The sequence below is a fragment of the Seriola dumerili genome, unplaced genomic scaffold (genome assembly GCF_002260705.1).
Source record: "Seriola dumerili isolate Sdu_G_001 unplaced genomic scaffold, Sdu_1.0 BDQW01000242.1, whole genome shotgun sequence".
In the NCBI taxonomy this organism is placed as follows: Eukaryota; Metazoa; Chordata; class Actinopteri; order Carangiformes; family Carangidae; genus Seriola; species Seriola dumerili.
This window is the reverse complement of record NW_019174497.1, coordinates 6,060,576-6,080,045: the sequence shown is the minus strand read 5'-3', so window position 1 is coordinate 6,080,045 and position 19,470 is coordinate 6,060,576. Positions and strand designations below refer to the sequence as shown.

The window sequence follows — 19,470 nt, the reverse complement described above, 5'->3', positions numbered from 1 at the left end:
CTGTGTTGTAACAACCACCAGATCTACATAGTGCTATGTTTTTGAGAAGCAAATGCATTTCATGTGTGACTCAGATTTGCAGGTTTTTAACTAAACTGATGATGTTAAGCTTCACTATGAAAATCTGAATCTGCAGCTGGCATAATGTGAATGAGTGAGTTTGTGAGTCCAAACCAGCTCCTGGCAAAAACAGGCTACAGTTTATAATGACATACATGTATATAGTTTGTTCAACTGATTGGTGTAGGTACCAGGTCTGAAAACAGAGACAGCTGTGTATATGCATTTCACTGAAACTTCATAAAGCTTAACACTCATTTTCCATAGGTAACTGAGAGGTAGATAAACCTCATAAATAAACCTGTTTAACCCGTAAAATTACAGTCCAACTAGAACATGAGGAACAAAATATTGTCTATTTGTTTAAAGCAAGTAAATTAAAAAGAAAGAAGAAAGAAATTGCAATGCAAGAAGACTACTTATCTATTTTAAGATAATTTATAAATAATGTCTCCATTGCATACATTGTCCACCAGGAGGCACTGACCAGTTTATTTTCCAACTGTAAAGAGTCCTCAGTACATATCTTGGTTGAATTTTACCAAAATCCAAGAGATTCTTATCAAACATTTTTTTTGCTTAATGTTGTGTATTTATGTAAATGAAGTGGATATTGGCTTGAAGAATCCAGTATCTGTGGGGCTGTCATTACAAGACTTTTTAATCAGCTCACTCATCCTAATGAACTAACTGAAAAGTTTAGAAGCAGAGATATACTGGCTTTTAGTTGCTGGTTTCAATTAGTGCGAGTTAGAAACAAAGGATCCTACATTTTGTCAGTTAAACTCAGTTGCATCACACAGCACATTATTAAACACCCACATCTTTCAGAGTCCTTGCCGCCAACCCCTGATGACATCAATGGGGTTATTGTCTTGACTTGATGAAGCTCCGCCAGAAGATATACTTGTTTTCACAGGTTGAGGAGCCATCGATAAACCTTGACGTGGAACGTCAGTGAAGTCACCCTTTAATCGAGCACTCCGCTGCCTCACACACAGCTACAGCACCAGCTTTGCTTTAACATTTATTAAAAACTATTTACAATATGATTATGCGACACCTTTTCCCATGCGCAGCGAGACATTTGGTTTGCATACTTTGCTTCCCTAAACTGGGATAGTGAGAAGCAACAACAGCAGTGGACCAGTTAACTGCTACACATGATGACACTACAGGTAAAGCTTTCACACTGTGCCGCTGCACGCTCCCAGTCCACAATGTTGTCCCGTTCCTGTTACCACACATTTCTGACACACTAAACCAACCTGCTCACACTAAGAAGGCAAACTGTGAAGATGGACTGGCTTTAGCGAGGAACTAAAAAGAAAAACCTACATGATCTGTTTTATGAAGCAGTGTAGAAACTATCATCTTCACTCGTGAGGCACCCAAACAATACAGACGTCATCATCATCACAAGACAGTCTGCTACCTGCTTCAGCTCATTTTGGCAGTTAGAGAAAGCAAAGCACTCGTCTTTGTTCATTCTTAAATGACAGTTTTGCAACAGTTTCAGACAGTTAATGGTTCAGCATGTTACAGAAATAGTGTAGGTATCAATAAATAACTTCACACAGACAGCACACTATCATGCTCTCTAAAACATATTCAAATGCATAAAGGCTCCAATCCACATTCTAGATAATGTGACATGTTGCACTGGATGGATGGTTTCAGAAAAAGTGCCATTATCGACCGAAACAGTGAGTCAAAATGGTTTCATGCACAAATATCAAATCATACAGAGCTGACACTAAAAGAAGAAGACTGATTTCAGACTGAATCGTAATGGCAAGTCCAGTTCCTCAACATACGTCATTTGTGATGGATTATAAACTAAAGGATGCCTGTACTTCAGGCTGGGCTGCTGTCTAGTCACTTAAAATTCAGTCCAGTCAGTTCAAACTACAATTCAGCTGGAAAATGATCAAGCATTGATTATCAGTCACTAGGATGGATTGATAATCTCCTCATGCAGGGAGCTTTTGCAGTATTTAATCAAAGAGGTGAAAGTGAACTGATCCCATCCATGGACACACACAACAATGGCGTGAAAAGCACCACAAAGATGAAGCGCTATATTTACACTTGTCACCTTGACACAGCTTTAACCTTCACATCATGCTAAGTGACAGCACCAGGTGTCAAAACGTAGGTCCAGTTGTTAAAGGAGAAGACTGATACCACTCTTACATCCTGTACAGCCAGGAGATGTTAGTTTACTTTAGCTTATCTTAGCTTGGCTCAGCACAAAGACTGGAAACACGGGGAAACAAACAGGCTCTGTCCAAACTTAAAAACCATCTACCAGCACCTCTAAAGCTCACTAATTAAATATGACATGTTAATTATTGAACTTTAGATGTTAACAGGCAGATTTTTCTACCTTTAATTTCCCTAAAGGTGAAACTATTCCTTTAAAAGAAGAAATAAAAATAGAAAAAGAAATTCTTACAGATGAAAAGTCAAACATTAATAACAAAACTCCCTCAGTTCAACACATGTAGAAATTTTGCCACTAAAACTTTACTTGGTCTTGTGTGACCAGTCTCTTATGTCAGCTAACTCTAGGTAAACATTGTCGTTAATGAACATGGCTTACTCTTATCTACTTGTGCTACTGTTACATCATATTTTAGCATCTATACTGTAAGTATTTCTGTTACTGTTTGGGAAAAATGACATGGGTTTGCTTTAAAAGAGCACTCCACCGATTTAGCATTGCTCCTCTATAAACATGTTGTTTAAAAATAAATAAATAAAAGGATCAAAATCAATGCAGCAGAACCAAAGTTGTCAGTCTTTTTTTTTTTATTCAGTGCATTCTTCTTCCTTGTCAAAACCTAGTGCCTTCATTACCCACAATGCAACACAACCCCCAAAAACTCACAAAAAAAGCAAATTTGAGATTTGGGTGTGTTATGCTAGAAGCAGCTAATGTTGGCCTGAGCTGCTAGCGTCAAGCAGAGATGAGGAGTGGGCTTCAGAGGTCTGGTAATCTCACGTGTCTCTAACTCCACACCAACAGATTTTTTTACTTTTCAGTCCTGTAGTTTTCAGACAGATGCTGCCTCAAGTGACATCACATTTTATAAAGTTTTATATAACTTTTTTCACATATGCGGTGGTATTCTCTAAGACCTGTAAACAAACTAAAATCGGTGGAGTTCCCCTTTGAATAAATAATTATGCTAATGATGTTGAACACTGCTGGAGGCCGTCGGGCTCAGGCTGCAGAAAGAGACTGAACTGGACTCATCAACGTCACTGGAGATGATACATAAATAAAAGCCATTAAGGTGATTTCAGCAGCGTGATCTCACACAATCAGCTGTTTTCAATCATACCTACAAACCATTAAATCAAAATGACAAGTGTAAATAGAGCCATCAACACCACAACAACTGCCTTTCACTTCAGCACCAGTTAACAACATAAAAACTGTTTGTACTTTGATGATACATTGGGTACAAATACTAATTGTATTTCCAATAGGTACTCTGCTGCTGCCTACATTGGTATCAATGGATTCTTTATGCAGAAAAGCTTTCACAATTTACCTTTAATGTAATGCAGAAGACTGTCAGTTGTAGGAGCCATGGTAAAGCGGGGAGTTTAGTGACACAAGTAACAGCAAAAAAGAAGAATTTCACATTTTTCCCACATAATAAAAATTGAGTATTAGGAGGCAAATGTACTATTTGCAAAAAAGTTTGATTAAAGAAATATTAACAGAACTATAATTTACATAGGATTGTTTGGCCCCAATTAGAAATACGGGCAACTGACATCAATTCTGTAACTTCATTTTACTTGGACGATGGGAAAACAGGCTGTGCTGCACCCTAAAAAACAATGTATTCATGCCATAGTACCTAGCACCATCTTAGCCTTTCCAGGCAGGATTGTTTCTTTTTTCAATCTAACGACAACAGAAGCAGACAGGATTCATCAAGATAGAAACTGATGTTCCAAGGTCGACTAGGGTACAATCTCTTTATTGGAGCGCGTGTCAGCACTTCCTCCTGCACTTGTTTTGACGGTCATGTGAGGAGAAACGAGGCCATTGCAAAAGCAAGAAACAGCCACGCGTAGTGATGGAGAAGCAGCTAAAACTGTCGTCTCATGACTCCAATAAGTTTGGAGACGTTCGTCCAAGCTTAAACAGACAAACCACCATTATGTCTTAATGTCACTCCAACGTGCCGCTTTTCATCCATGCTGAAGACAAACCGGTGAAATGATGAGGGCTGCAGTTCATGAGCCTGGTGCACGCTCAGTAGGCTTGGGGCCAGGCTGCAGGCGCTTTCAGAGTAATGTCCGACCAACATATCTAAGAAGCCCTCCGTGCTGGAAAAAGATAACGTCCATCTCGGTGTCAAACAGTGCGGTGACGACGAAGGACTTTCCTTGGCTGGTCTGCAGGAAAACAGAGACAAATGTTTGACTGTGGAGCCTTCGTAAGCCCGCACACACAGCTGGTTTACAGTGTGTCACATTATCTATGTATCAATCCTGTCTGCGCTTTATATTCTCACATTACTGTGATATAAAATTCAAATATCTACTTATGAAGCTTGATTACAAAAGGCAAATAACACAGAAGAAATGTACGCTACAGTCAACAGCTGAGTCAGCAACTTCACATTTTCTAAATTCCAATGATAAATATTTTTAAAGCTGCGTGATTTCATGATGAAGCGACCGCAACATTCACATTTTTGTCAAGAGGCCAAAGAGTGAATGCTGAAGTTCTCACTCAGGTGGCCGGAAACATGACTCTGATGGGATGATAGTTTTGCTTTGTGTCTTATGAGCATGTTGCTGCCTATAACAGTGTTGTAAGGATGATAATATGTCTAGTCTGTGTTGTTTTCTGACCCTTAGTGGCAAAAAAATCTAACAGCTCTAGCTTTTGCTAAATAATCTTTGGAAATTATCAACAAGGACCTGAGATGATTCGATTTGGAAAAAGTGTCAAAAGATGTAAAATATTTGAACCAACTTTCATAGAAATACTGTCTGTATTTGTCTTTTTTGAAAACTGTCTGTACTTGTGCTTAGCAAAAACATATTTCAATACTTCTTGCCACTTCCATAAAGAACAACAGCAATTCAATTTATTCTATTTGACCAAGATAATCTTCTCAGTGCAGGGGAGTCCTGGGTCCATGCAATGAAAACAACCAGACATGTTTCTGACAGTTTGAAGGTATCTTAGCTGCGTGTGAATGTCATCACAGCTTGGTGCAGGCTGCCTGTTGCCTACCTTGACAGTGAGCTGCTGCCTTGGACTCAGGCTCTCTGGAAGGGTGATGGTAAACCTCTCCTTCCCGCTGAGCTCCAGCGAGTCAGCGTTCTGGCTGGGCAGGAACTCGAGCGGCATGATGCCCATTCCCACCAGCTGGTTCTTGTGCAACTTCTCAAAGCTCTCAGCGATGACTGCACGTACCCCCTGTCGACCGCAGAGACGCAGGTGAATCACAAACACTTTGTATAATGTTTTTTTTTTTTTTTTTTTTTTTTTTTAAAAAAGCCTGAGAAACTTTTCCATCCTCTCAAATAGCAAGAAAATTTACTGCTATTCAATATTACAAACAGATTATAGAAACAGGAAATTCCTGGTTCCTGAAAGTCCCTGAAAACTGGATACTATGTTAACTAGCAGGTGAAAGGGAGGAAAATGACACTGAGAAAAAAGAGAGAATGACAGCTGTTTCTGGTTGTTCATCATATTGTCTGGTCAGTGCAGTGTGTCTAGTTTGCAGTTTAGTTGTAGTGTTAGTATGCAGTTTACCAGCAGGTATGGTCCTTTGGCTACCCAGTCCCTGGAGTTTCCAGAGCCGTAGTCTTTGCCTGCCAGGATGATGAGAGGAATGCCGTCTCTCTGATAGCGGTCAGCTGCCTCGAAGACATCCAGCTGATCAGACAGACAGGAAGAGGACAGGTCATCAGCAGCAGCTCTGACTGCAAAAAACAACAAGCCAGCTAGTCTGGCCCCGAACCTGTAGCAGCTGACAGTGCGAGAGACACACTATGCTACAGCTCAAAAGGTCAAAGGCCAAAGTGTGACCACTGTAGCAGCCAGCTTGTGCAGGAATGGTGCTTGTGTCTGGGCAAACAAGAAGAACTCAGAATCTGTGTCTGAAGCAAAATAACAGTATCTGTCTCTCCAGGTCTGGTGAAGTGTCTACTTACTGTCTGGCCTGAAGGAATGTGCAAAGTCTTGGGGCCTGATTTGCCGATGAATCGATTTTGGAGCTTGATGCTGGCGAATGTGCCTCTGGTCATCACTGCGTCATTCCCTCTGCGAGCGCCGTAAGAGTTAAACTCCCGCGGCGTCAGGCTGAGAAGAAAAATATTCAAAGTTAAATGTAAATACATTTGAATTTGTCCTGTGATAAGCAAATGATATGACATCATTTTTTTGTTTAATATTGTGGAACAGAGATTTCTTAAGGTTACTGCAGCTGTATCTTTGGTGTGAACTGTGGCTACAGCAGCTGGCTTTGTTTAGCTATTCATTAATACATCATGTAATAATGGAAAAATACCAAAAACAAAAAAGCATGCAAGCAACTGTTTAATTATATTTTTGTGGAGAAACATATAATGTTATTATGTCTGTCAACCTTGGAATAAATGTTAGTTTACTGCTCCAACAAATAGGAGATGGTGACGTTAGTACTGCAGTCTTCCAGCATGTCCTCTGGCCAATCAGAATCAGTCTGGATAGCTCACATCTCGTCATGACTTTCACCACCAGACTGTTGAGGATTGTTGTGAACATTTGCAGAGTGCAAAAGACCACAGTGGTTGCAAATCTGAAGTTTATAGCAACTGTTGTCAAGTTTCCATGAGCCAATCTGATTGATTACTGAGCTGAGTAACTTCAGCGTTTAGCTGGTGGCACTTAGCAAAGTTAGTAAATCTGGTCTGAGAGGGAAACTGACCGTTTGCTCAGCAGGTACTTGGCTGCAGCGCTGACCCTGGCAATGCTGCCCGCTGGTGAGATGTGGTCCGTGGTCACTTTGTCCCCGAGGAACAGTAAGGCATGAGCGCTCTCTATCGACTGAGGAGGAGGAACCTCTTTACTCTGGGAGAAAAGACAAGCAGAGGAGTTGCTTAGTGACCAAATGTCTGAGTGTTACTTCAATAATGGAAACCAGGAGACCGTCCCTGGTCCACGTAAACTTACCAACTTGCTGAAAAAACACGGTGAGCGGATATATGTGGACTTGTGATCCCAGGGGAAAAGTACAGAGTCTGGACAGTCAACGTTGTTCCAAAAAGTGTTCCCTTTCTGGAAGAAAGCACAACAACATTTGTAAACAATGAATCACTTGACTTGAGCAAGACACACAAGACAGAAGCCAGTGAAGGTTGTTTCCTCACCTCCATCCTTCCCCTGAGATCCTTAAAAATGGAGGAGATGACCGTGTCCTCCTCCGTCTGCTGGACCTCCTCCCTGGACGGCCAGATATCACGCAGATACACATCCTTCCCCTCCGACGTCACACCTGCATCAACAACAGGAAGAGGAACAATATTAAATCACAGCTTTTTCTGTCAACACATGCCCAGCCGGCTTCACTTTTTCAGAGAGAAATTCTTTAAATAAGGTGTCTGAGCATCAAGTGAAGCTTCAAAACTAGAAGACTGACATCCATGAAATAACGTGACAAAAAAAACATTCCAGGAGTTACACAGAAAACAAAGTATTAGGAAAGATAACACAGTAGTTTCGACCTTAAACTACCACTAACCTGAACTGCTGTTTTTTGACCTGCTCTATATCTGACTGCACAAGACACTGAATCATTACACGCTTACTCACTGAAATTAGCCAAAATCCTAAAATCCCATAATGGACCTCAGGTTTCAGAGCAGCAGCTTAAGGCAGCTCCTGACGTGTGTGTTCTTTACCTAAAGGCTCTTTCTCAAAGTCAATTCCCACAGTGCCCGCGATAGCATAAGCCACCACCAGGGGAGGGGAGGCCAGGTAGTTGGCACGCACGCAGTCACACAGGCGGCCCTCAAAGTGCCTGTTGCCAGATAACACACCGCAGGCCACCAGGTCCCCCTGAAACAAAGTGTATCGTTTGATTGTTGTGAACTATAAATGGAAGCTTTATTTTGATATCCAAATAAAAAGCTGAATCTTACCTGTTTGATTGCATCCACGACAGCTTCGGGTAACGGTGCTGTGTTTCCTACACAGGTGGCACAACCATAACCTATCACCTCAAACCTTCATGGAGAGGAAAAACAGTGTTGTGTGAAGGAATTCCGTTATTCAGACTTCTTCTGTGTCAGAGTGCGACAACACTTTCACTTTCACAAAATAATCTAGTCTTACCGACAACTCAAAGCACTTTACAAAGGAAGCCACATTCACCCATTCACTCACACATTCGTACAGCTACCACACACACACATTCACACACCAATGACACATCAGGGGCAATTTGTGGCTCAGTATCTTTCCCAAGGACACTTTGAAATGCAGACTTGAGGAGCTGGGGGAATCGAACCGACCATCAATTTTCCGATTAGTGGAGGACCTGCTCTACTTCCTGAGCCACAGCTGCCCTGTGTTAAAGGTGTATTTATGTGTGTGTAAATGTGTGTGTGTGTGTACATGCTTACCCTAGCTGGTTAAAGTAAGGCAGGACTCCACTGGTACTGAGGTAGTGAGTGACCATGCCACTTCCAGGAGCCAGGCTGGTCCGGATGTAAGGCTTGACAACAAGCCCCGCCTCCACGGCCTTTTTGGCCAGTAGACCTGAAGAAGAGGATCACAAACACTGCTGTGTTACGCAAATGTGCACAGAGAGAATTTAAGTATCACAAAGCAGCATGTTTGTTTTTGTGAGTAACAGAGAGGACAGAAAGCACCGGATGTGAGGGTGCAGTTAAAGGGATGGTTTGGGTGGTTTTTTTTTGGTTTTTTTTGGGAAGAAAAACCGCAGAAAATATTCTGCATGAAGCGTACATTTAAACGGATATTGGATTGTTTCAGTGGCCGTTTTAAAAAGTGTCTAAAACACATTTTTTTCTGGTGGCCCCGTGCACAGCAACACATAGCTCTGCTGGTGCACCGTGCTCCAGGTCGGCTTTCCTAACTGAGAGCGCGCTGATTAGAATCTACTGCCGGTAATGTACCGACTAAACTATTTATGACTGCCTCACACAACCCCCTGTCAAAAAACCCAAACTATCCCTTTTAAAAGACTAAATGATGAGATTATCAAACAAATGCTGGCCTCTGAGCAAAACAACTACATCATACACATGTTCAGGAGAATTTAACAATGAACTCCTATTCTGACTGACATACAGATTACATGAGGGAATATTTTCAGGGAAAATGTGATCATAGCCTATTTTTTAACTGAGTCCTTTACCTGCAGTCAGCATGACAGAAGGGTTGCAGTTGTTGGTGCAGCTGATAACGGCAGCGATGACCACAGAGCCGTGGGCCAGCTGGTACTCCTGACCACCATGCAGGAAAGGGATGCGGGTGTCCTGCTTCTCCTTGGAGATGTGGAAGCCTTTAAAACCCACCTACAGAGGGACAGAAGAAAACAAATAACTGTCAGCTATCAGGTAACAACAAGACGTCAACGACGCATCTGCAGCATCATAATTAGTCTGAAGATTGACAGAGTTTAGTAGTAGACATTAGAAGGGTCTTCTTTTTTGTTACCTTCTCATCGAGACAACTCTGGAAGTCTTCTTTCATGCTGCAGACTGCCACTCGGTCCTGAGGTCTCTTTGGTCCGCTCACATAGGGCACCATGGAGCTCAGGTTGATTTCAATCACCTGCACAGACAAACAATACTTTTTATTTCACATTATTATGCAAATCAGGGCCTCAACTGCTGCACTCTTGGCTAATTTTAGCAAATGTGGCCACGATGAGAGAACTTCCAATATATATATATATATATATATATATATATATATATATTAGTATCTCACAAAAACTGAGTAACATCCCTCACATTTTTTCCAATATTTTATAATATCTTTTCATGGGACAACACTATAGAAATGAATCTTTGATATAACTTAAAGTAGTGAGTGTAGCAGTGTAGATTTACCGTCCTCTGAAAATAACTCAACACACAGCCATTAATGTCTAAACAGCTGGCAACACAAGTGAGTACACCTCTCAGTGAACATGTCCAAATTGTGCCCAATTGTGTCGTTGTCCCTCCCTGGTGTCATGTGACTCGTTAGTGTTACAAGGTTTCAGGTGTGAATGGGGAGCAGGGCTGTTAAATTTGGTGTTTTCTCTCTCATACTGGTCACTGGATATTCATCATGGCGCCTCACGGCAAAGAACTCTCTGAAAAATGGAATTGTTGCTCTTTATAAAGATGGCCTAGGCCATAAGAAGATTTCTAACACCCTGAAACAGAGCTACAGCACGGTGGCCAAGATCATACAGCGGTTTTCCAGGACAGGTTCCACTCGGAACAGGCCTTGCCAGGGGTGACCAAAGAAGTTGAGTCCACCTGTTCAGGGTCATATCCAGAGGTTGGCTTTCAAAAAATAGACGAATGAGTGCTGCCTGATTTGCTGCAGAGGTTGAAGAAGTGGGGGGGTCAGCCTGTCAGTGCTCAGACCATACGCCGCACACTGCATCAAATCGGTCTGCATGTCCGTCGTCCCAGAAGGAAGCTTCTTCTGAAGCTGATGCACAAGAAAGCCTGCAAACAGTTTGCTGAGACAAGCAGTCAAGAACATGGATTACTGGAACCATGTCCTGTGGTCTGACGAGACCAAGATAAACTTGTTTGGCTCAGATGGTGTCAAGCGTGTGTGGCGGCACCCTGGTGAGGAGTACCAAGACAACTGTGTCTTGCCTACAGTCAAGCATGGTGGTGGTAGCGTCGTGGTCTGGGGCTCCATGAGTGCTGCCGGCACCGGGGAGCTGCAGTTCATTGAGGGAAACATGAATTCCAACATGTACTGTGTCATTCTGAAGCACAGCATGATCCCCTCCCTCCGGAAACTTTAATTTAAGGTAAACACAAGGGCAGTTGGGCAGGGCAGTTTTCCAACATGATAACGACCGCAAACACACCTCCAAGATGACAACTGCCTTGCTGAGGAAGCTGAAGGTAAAGGTGATGGACTGGCCAAGTATGTCTCCAGACCTAAACCCAATTGAGCGCCTGTGGGGCATCCTCACGCGGAAGGTGGAGGAGCGCAAGGTGTCTAACATCCACCAGCTCCGTGATGTCATCATGGAGGAGTGGAAGAGGATTCCAGTAGCAGCCTGTGCAGCTCTGGTGAATTCCATGCCCAAGAGGGTTAAGGCAATGCTAGATAATAATGGTGGTCACACAAAATATTGACAGTTTGGGCACAATTTAGACATGTTCACTGTTAGGTGTACTCACTTGTGTTGCCAGCTGTTTAGACATTAATGGCTGTGTGTTGAGTTATTTTCAGAGGACAGTAAATCTATACTGCTATACAAGCTGTACACTCACTACTTTAAGTTATATCAAAGTTTCATTTCTATAGTGTTGTCCCATGAAAAGATATAATAAAATATTTGCAAAAATGTGAGGGGTGTACTCACTTTTGTGAGATACTGTATGTGTATATATACTATATATATACTACTTTTCTGGACTTATAAAACAATTAAATTCCTCATAAACAACATATTAGGACTGTTGAAGCATCATCTCTTCTCTGTTTTTAATCAAACAAGATGATAAAATGTCCTACCCAGGAGGAAATAACTCTTTACTGCACTTCACTATTGCAGATAAATATTCCAGAGCCTAAGAAATAATATAGCATCAACTGCCAGGCAGTATATACCTGGGATTCATGCGTAAAAATTACCTCAGAATACTGGGGGTCTTCTGATGGGTCTTCAAAGCATCGGAAAAGTTTTACAGCCTTCATGTAAGATTCCAGCAATTCAAGTTTCTCCTGGGTAAAGTCTGAAAAGAGAATGTCAGATTAGATTTTGAATCAGGTGATAATCTGTTGATGGTATCGTCTTAGACAGTACATTGTTATAAAAATGACTCTTTGTAAATGTTAGCAGTTAACAGTTAGAAGAAGAGAACTGGTGAATTAAGGCAGAGCGTTTGAGCTGTTTCACTAAGAATAACTCCAACATTAAAAGTGTGGATGAGATTCAGTGCACTGTTCTGTAGCTGTGAAGAAAAACTCTGCAGGTAGCACTCACTTGTCTTTTTAAAGTGCTTGAGTGTGACTTGGTCGACAGGGAAGAAGCTAACAGTGGCGTTGTACTCTGGGCACATGTTGGCGATGGTGGTTCGGTCAGGGGCGGAGAGCTGGGAGACGCCAGGTCCAAAAAACTCTACAAACTTTCCAGCGATCCCAGCCTGCCGCAAGTGCTGGAAAAATCAAAGCATGTAACACATCACTACTCACTGACTTTTATTTTAATAACACATCTCTACAGTTACACTTACAGTTCACTTTACTTTCAGTTCTTGCAGTTTGCAGTGATAAAACTTTCCTACCACAGACCTCCTGTGTATATTTTTACAGGTTCATTCCTCATAACACATTCAGGGCAGCAGAGCAGCGTTACCTTTGTGATGCCGAGGACGACGTCTATGGAGGTGGTTAGGGGGTTGATGGAGCCCACCAGTTTACAGCCCACCACCTGAGGAAGAGTCAGAGACACTGGCTGGCCCAGCATCACCGCTTCTGACTCGATTCCCCCAACACCTGGTGGAGGAAGGCGGCAACATGTTGGAGTGAATCAACAGAAAGGGGTTTTCATAGCAGCTCTTTCACAATGTATTTAGACATTTCTTGATTTCCTCTTAGGATGAGCTCTGCCCTACCTTCACTCTTAATTCTCTATCTTTATTTCATTGTCTCTCCTCACACCTCAGAAGAGTAACAACCATCAGATGCGGTTGTAAATTACAATTCTTGAGCAGCTTGACTGGCTGACACATGTTTACACCAAATGTCAACAGCTGTTAAAGTTTTAAAAAGATTTACCCCAGCCCAGAATGCCCAGGCCGTTGATCATCGTGGTGTGGGAGTCGGTTCCCACCACGCTGTCAGGGTAGATGAAACCATCCCTGACCTGGACCACTCTGGACAGATACTCCAGATTCACCTGGTGGACTGCACCAACATCCGGAGGAACCACGTTCACATTCTTGAAAGCTTTAGAACACCACTGTTTGGCAGACAGAGAGGAAAACAGCAACAGTGAGAAAACTTTTTGCTTTTCTCTAAAACAGAAGTACCCTTAACTTTTAATTTAAAGCTACGAAATATTTCCATGATCTTTCCAAAGTTTTTTTCTTTTGTTATAAAAGCATCTGACTAAGTGTCAAAGAGTACAACAATACAAAACTTCCCTCAGTTCCCACTCAGACACTTCTCACCCTCTGACTGTCTAACATGATGTAATAAAAACAGATTTGCTCTTTGCCAGACCTTGAAGAACTGAAGCCGCTCTTTGTTTCTGATCAGTTCCATTTCCTGGTTTTTCAAAGCTGTTTCAGTTCTGTAGAAATAAACAAAACAAAATCAACAAGAGCAAACTGCTGAAAGGGAACTCAGTGTCAATCACTGATAATATGCTGAGTCATCTGACCTGACCCCCTTTTGACCTGACCCCAGTTGTGACATTGATTAGCAAGTGATGAAATGTCTATAAATATGAAACATGGAACTAAGATAAACAAAAGAGTCTCTGACAAGTTGCATAATTACAGAAGCACAATGCATGCACTACACCTCCATACATAATTCAATCATTTTTCTGACTTAAAACTGAATGAAACAAATACAGAACTACTCACATCCAACACTCCTTCACCACAATCTAAAAACATTGTACCCGTCCTTCACAACTTACTCAGACACAGGCTTCAGGTGGAAAGGGCAGAGGAGAGGCGTGTTCTCGATCTGCTGGACAGAGGCTGGAGGTCGACCCGGGGAGGCCGGAGGGTCATTGCAAGCAGCTTTACTACACGTGCCCCGCTGGCCTCCACAGTGTGAGCCCCCTCTGGACGGAGGCCTGGAGGGTGTGGAACGAGAAGGACCCTGGCTCTGGTTTGGACCGTCCCCTCCACCGGGGTTTGGAGCATTCTGTATGGCACTGTGGACATAGATTCAAAAGAGAAAGACTGATAAAGCAGATCAGCGTTCTTGCTTAACTAAAAAAAAAATAAAAAAACTCATTTAATGTATAAAGGGAAAATACAAATGCAAACACACCATTTGCTGTAATCAATCTGTAATGAGTGGTCTACAATGAGGTCTGTGGGGCATTTAGGGTTGACCAGGCTGGGGTCCACGCCATGTTTGGCAACAGCATCCCTCATGGCTGCCAGGTCCACCATGGCAGGAATACCACTGTCAAAGGAAAGAAGAAGAAGAAGAAGAAGAAGATGACAATCAAAGCCAAACGTCAGCACAAAGAAAGTCCATGATTATACATCCATAACCAAGTGGATCAGCTGCTTTGCCCACAACCTATCACTCAGCCATCTGCTCCGACTTCTCTAGTAAAGGAAAAGGAAACTTATAACATCTCACTCATTTTATTTACTGACACAAATCATATAACAAACTGTCTCGATCTGAGATTGCCTGATGCCTGATTTTCTTATGTCTTATAGCACAGAGGACTGGTTTGATGTAAACCCTTTGAGACTCACGTGAAGTCCTGGAGAAGGACTCGCGCTGGAGAGAACGGCACCTCGGCTTTACTCTGCTGCTGCTGCCAGTCCAAGAGGTTCTGGACGTCTTCTTCTTTCGTGTAAAAGCCATCACAGTTACGAACTGTTGCCTCCAGTAAGACGCGGATGGACAGAGGCAGCTTGTCTACACGGAGCAAACACAGAAGTCGTGGTGACGTTTAATTTCACTCAGTAAATGTAATGCACTTAAATTTAATTGTTCATTAAAACTTCTTTGTCCATGACTGTCAAACTGGGTGTGCACTCAGATATATTGTAAACACACACTCAGGTATATTTACAAATGTTCTTTAAGACCTTTTACATAAATACTTTACACTGCTATCCTGGAAAAAACAGTGGTAAACATACCTATACTCTGCACTGTACTGTACAATATGCTGACACATTTCTACTGTACAGTGTCCTTTAAAAAACTGCATTTTGCAGATTGCAGTAAAATGAATACTTCATGCAAAAGCTCTGAGAAGAGGGAGAACGTGTTTAAAATCTCTCTGCACTTTCTTTCAGTCAGAGGACCTAAACTCACCATATCTTGGATCATTTAATTTCTGTGGGTTGAAGAACTTGATCTTGCCATCTTTCAGTGTGTCGATTAGATGACTATATGGGTGCTCTGCAGGGCGGCAAACAAACATTTATCAAAAAACAAAACAAAAAAACAACTCGCACAAGTCAAACATGTGTTACAAGACCAGAAAATGTATAGATATGATCGATTCAAATCTGCTTTTTGGTGCTTTGGACAGTTAACCACCTTACTGACATTCACCCACCACTAAGAAATTGGGACAGCCTACATTTTTTCGTAGCATTTATTCACATCATCCTTACAACTGGCTTATTACATACCATGTAGTATTAATGGTTATTAGTAGCCAAGCAGTTGGTCTGAAAAACAGCCAAACTTAATAACAAAAATATAACAAAAATAACAAAGATAACTATGAAAAGTTATTCAAAGTACATTTCAGGGCAGAATACAAATGCAGAGAAAAGAGAAGACATCTCTCTGGTCTCGTTCTTTCCTTTGTGGTCTTTCTGTGTAGTAAAGTTAAGCCATGCAGGATGTTGTTACCTTAACACAAAGGGTTAAAGAAAAGAAAAATTGCTGCAGTGACATAAAATAAATTGCCCCATTTTAATTTATCAGATGAATCAGATTAGTATAAAATCACAGTTTGGTATCTCATGACAGTGCAGGCTCAAAGATGGCAGGTTTGGATGTTGGTAAATTCAGGTTGTAGCTGTTTAATGTTGATGAAAATCCCCCATTAAGGCTTGATGTAAAAACTAAGCTAAGCAAATGCTGAGCCACTATGGACACCATAATCTTTTGAGTCTTGGCATTACTTTCTGGTTTCTCAACAGGACATCATGCTGTAACTCTGGCTCTCAGGTTACTGGCTTTTAATGTGAGACTGAAACTGCGTAGAAAAACGCTGGACTAGCCCCAAAAATGTCTTTAATATAAAGCATGCTGAGTAGTTTTTGGTTTCGCAAATCCTGAATGTGTATTTACTGAATAAATACAAAAAAAGGAACAATGTCCTCAAGAACAATCCTGCAACCCTGCAATCAATCATGAGGGCATGTAGAGGTGAAAGTCAAGGCCCTAACAATTACTTGGAAAAGAAATGTCAGCACAAATAATGGCAGTGGTTCAGTCTGATTCCTAAAACTCTGATAATAAACCAATTTAAATGACACTTTTGTTAGAAGGGGCAAGGAATTAAGTTTAAAAACTCATGCTACATTCATATGGCAGAATGATTGGAACATTTAAAGCAAATATGTCCATATATTCAGGCTTGCCAAATCATACATTTAACATTTTCTACACAATTTGGCTTCTTTTGGTCAGATTAGTCACAGGCAGCGTGCAGGTCGCTCTGATGATTCCTTACTTTTCACATGACAACCTAAACCATACATTTTCCTGCATCACATTTATTAGGGACAGTTCTGATGGTCACCTATTTTAATTAACTGTACACAAAAACTAAAACACTTAACCTAATGCAAAGCATGCAGAATGGAAAATACACGGTACTACATGAAACACAACACAATGAAAACAGTGGCTGATCACTACTGAGATCCCTTGGAGATAAAACCTTATGGGAACCTCACTGAAAAAGCAGCAGGGTTAGATATAGGTGAAAGGTGAAATCCCTATTATAATAAGACAGAAACACTATTACAAAACTGACTCAATGCTGTGCTGTTATTTGGGTTTTGTGCTTTGACAACAGAGACAAACGGGTCATAGATGTAAAAGAAAATCTCATCTTGTTGTTACACTGTCCCTGTGATTAATTAAAGTGAAACCACGCATTGCAATGACAAGCTGATTTGGTGCAAGAATTATACATGGTGATGATGACAGTGCTGTCTATGAACACCTTCATACATGAGATCATCTGTGCAGGAGTCCTGATGACAAGGTATGGAGGACCAGCTAAGGTTCACGCTGCTAACGCTGCTCCTTATCGCGAAGCACACTCTCGCTACTTATCGTGCTACTAGCTGAACGTCTCGAGGAGATAATAAAAAGCAAGGTAATTAACACCCAATTTAAGCTTAGCTGGAAAGGTTATTGTGTCATTCTGAGCAGAGCAAAGACACCTCTGGCTTACAAAACAGGTTAATTTAACAGCTCTTGGTTAGTTGTATAGTAAGGCTAACGATGCTAGCTACTGTTAGCTTTCTGTCTCTATCAGTTTGACGCCGGTACACTTTATGTAACGTTAACTGAAAGCAAACGGCAGTTCTTTTCAGGTATAGGATATCTTTTTTATTCGATTCCCGTCCGTTAAGGGTAAACGGCTGATCGCATATCGGCTTGCGAGCTAAGGTTAGAAAAAGACACCTCTTTACCTTTGACTGGGGAAGTGAGCGCCATGATGACTTCTGAAATCAACACGACCCGTCCTCACGACTGCACAGGACAGCGCCGAACTGACCAATCAGAGGGCAGAGATCTAAAGCCACGCCCACTCGCCAATTAATAACAAAATAAAAATAAAAGCATTAAAAATGAATTGACAGAAACATTTAAAATAGCAGGCCATTAACCGGAGGCAGTGGTGGATATACTCAAGCACTGCACTTACATTTTTTTTTGCATTTCCATTTTATGCTTCTTTACTTTTTTTGTAGATGGATATTAATTTACAGCTAAATCTTAACAAATACTTACTTAACAAATTAAGATTTTAGCATACAAAACATGTAGAGAGTTTATAAAATATGATGTTTTGTTATAAATTAAACTATCTAACAGTAAATACAAGTAGAGCTGCAACAATTTGTCAACTGACAGAAAATTAATCTGCAACTAAAACATTAATTCTTTAGGCCATTTTCTTTATGCAAAGATGCCACACATATCATGACTTTTCAAATGTAAGGATTTGCTACCTTTGCTTTAAATTATTTACATTTTTTCATGTTGTTTATTAAATTAGAAATTAATTTTAATAATTTTGAGGTACCAATTATTGGTTTGACAAAACAAAGCATTGTGAGGGTGCCACTGGTAGCTCTAGGTAATTGTGATGGGTATTTCTCATTGTTTTCAGAATTATTACAAATCAAACAATCAAGAAAACAATCAGGAGATTAATCCATAATGAAGTCACTATTATAATTAAACTGAGGCAGTACTGGAGTATATTTTTGATAAGGTTCTCTCAAATTTGTAAACTCAGACCAAAAAACGCACTGGGCAGGACTTACCAGTAAACTTGTCTACTGCTCTCTGGTGGACAAACTATAGAACTGTTGCAAAAGATATTTTTGGTATTTCTGTTCTTTAATTTCTTGTCATTTTATCAGCCAACATTATTAGCTAACATTTACTGCAACTCCTGAGATTGATTGAATATTGTTGACAAATTCCGTACATTGATAACACTTAAAATGTCCTTAGCATAACTGCTTATAATTGCATTACACTGTGTCATAAACCATTTAGTGAATGTTTATTTACTGGGAATAAAGTAACTAAAGTGTTTCCAACAAAATAATTTTATGAACACTGACAGGGACCATTCTGCTGTATAATGATACTTTAAAGTAAAATTTGCTGATAGTACTTCACATTTTTACTTTAGTAAGATTTTGAATGCAGGACTTTTACATGTAATGGATTATTATTATGTTATACCATTGCTACTTTTTCTTTTCAGAGCTTCTTCCACTGCTGCNTTCTGATGAGTCATGCCATACAAGAATGACAGCAATCATATCACATCATATAATAGTGTGCAGCTGTTAAAACAAAAAAAGTTTTTACTGATTTTTATATTTGTATTGGTTCAGTATTCAGTACTGGAATATCTCTAACATCAATTGTTAACAATTTTGATAATTGATCAATAATTTTTTGACAGGAAAAAGTGCCAATAACTCACTTTCGTTCTTAAATGTGAGAATTTGCTGCTTTCCTTTTTTACATCATTGTAAATCGAATATCTTTGTGTTTTGGACTGTTGGTTCAGAAAAAATAAGTAATTTGTGGCTCAACTTGAGCTCTAGAAAACTGATGGGCATGATTTATTAACCACTTTGATTAATTGAGAAAATAATTGTCAGATTAATGGATATTGGAAATAACTGTCAGTTGCATCCCTAATTCATCATTTGCCTTGTGTAAAGGGCCTTGTA

The 19,470-nt window shown here is 40.7% G+C and overlaps 2 protein-coding genes across 2 annotated transcripts in view; one reads left to right on the top strand and one right to left on the bottom strand.

The window, feature by feature from the left end:
* Window positions 1-2,914: 2,914 nt before the first annotated feature.
* ireb2 (iron responsive element binding protein 2) lies at window positions 2,915-17,764 on the bottom strand. Its single transcript, XM_022755890.1, has 22 exons — window positions 17,680-17,764; window positions 15,329-15,415; window positions 14,758-14,923; window positions 14,315-14,452; window positions 13,953-14,195; window positions 13,529-13,598; window positions 13,082-13,265; window positions 12,660-12,799; window positions 12,288-12,459; window positions 11,936-12,036; window positions 9,773-9,889; window positions 9,471-9,630; window positions 8,713-8,848; window positions 8,230-8,314; window positions 7,990-8,146; window positions 7,459-7,583; window positions 7,262-7,366; window positions 7,017-7,159; window positions 6,262-6,409; window positions 5,861-5,983; window positions 5,333-5,518; window positions 2,915-4,482 (listed from the first exon to the last, which is right to left on the bottom strand). Exons 1-22 carry the CDS (start codon window positions 17,702-17,704, stop codon window positions 4,372-4,374), a joined length of 2,922 nt encoding a protein of 973 aa, XP_022611611.1. The 5' UTR covers window positions 17,705-17,764; the 3' UTR covers window positions 2,915-4,371.
* The window catches only part of LOC111229542 (solute carrier family 25 member 44-like), a 20,993-nt gene continuing 18,804 nt past the window's right edge, over window positions 17,282-19,470 (top strand). Inside the window, exon 1 of the mRNA XM_022755892.1 lies at window positions 17,282-17,360. The gene's annotated coding sequence lies outside the window, so the exon portion shown is untranslated. The remainder of the gene's footprint in view (window positions 17,361-19,470) is intronic.

Excerpts from the sequence above, each read along its gene's own strand:
- ireb2 (XM_022755890.1), bottom strand. The coding sequence starts at position 17,704 with ATGGCGCTCACTTCCCCAGTCAAAG. Across the intron at positions 14,924-15,328 it reads ATTAAATGATCCAAGATATG|ACAAGCTGCCTCTGTCCATC; the intron begins GTGAGTTTAGGT and ends TGCTCCGTGTAG. Across the intron at positions 8,849-9,470 it reads TTCTGTCATGCTGACTGCAG|GTCTACTGGCCAAAAAGGCC; the intron begins GTAAAGGACTCA and ends CCTCTTCTTCAG.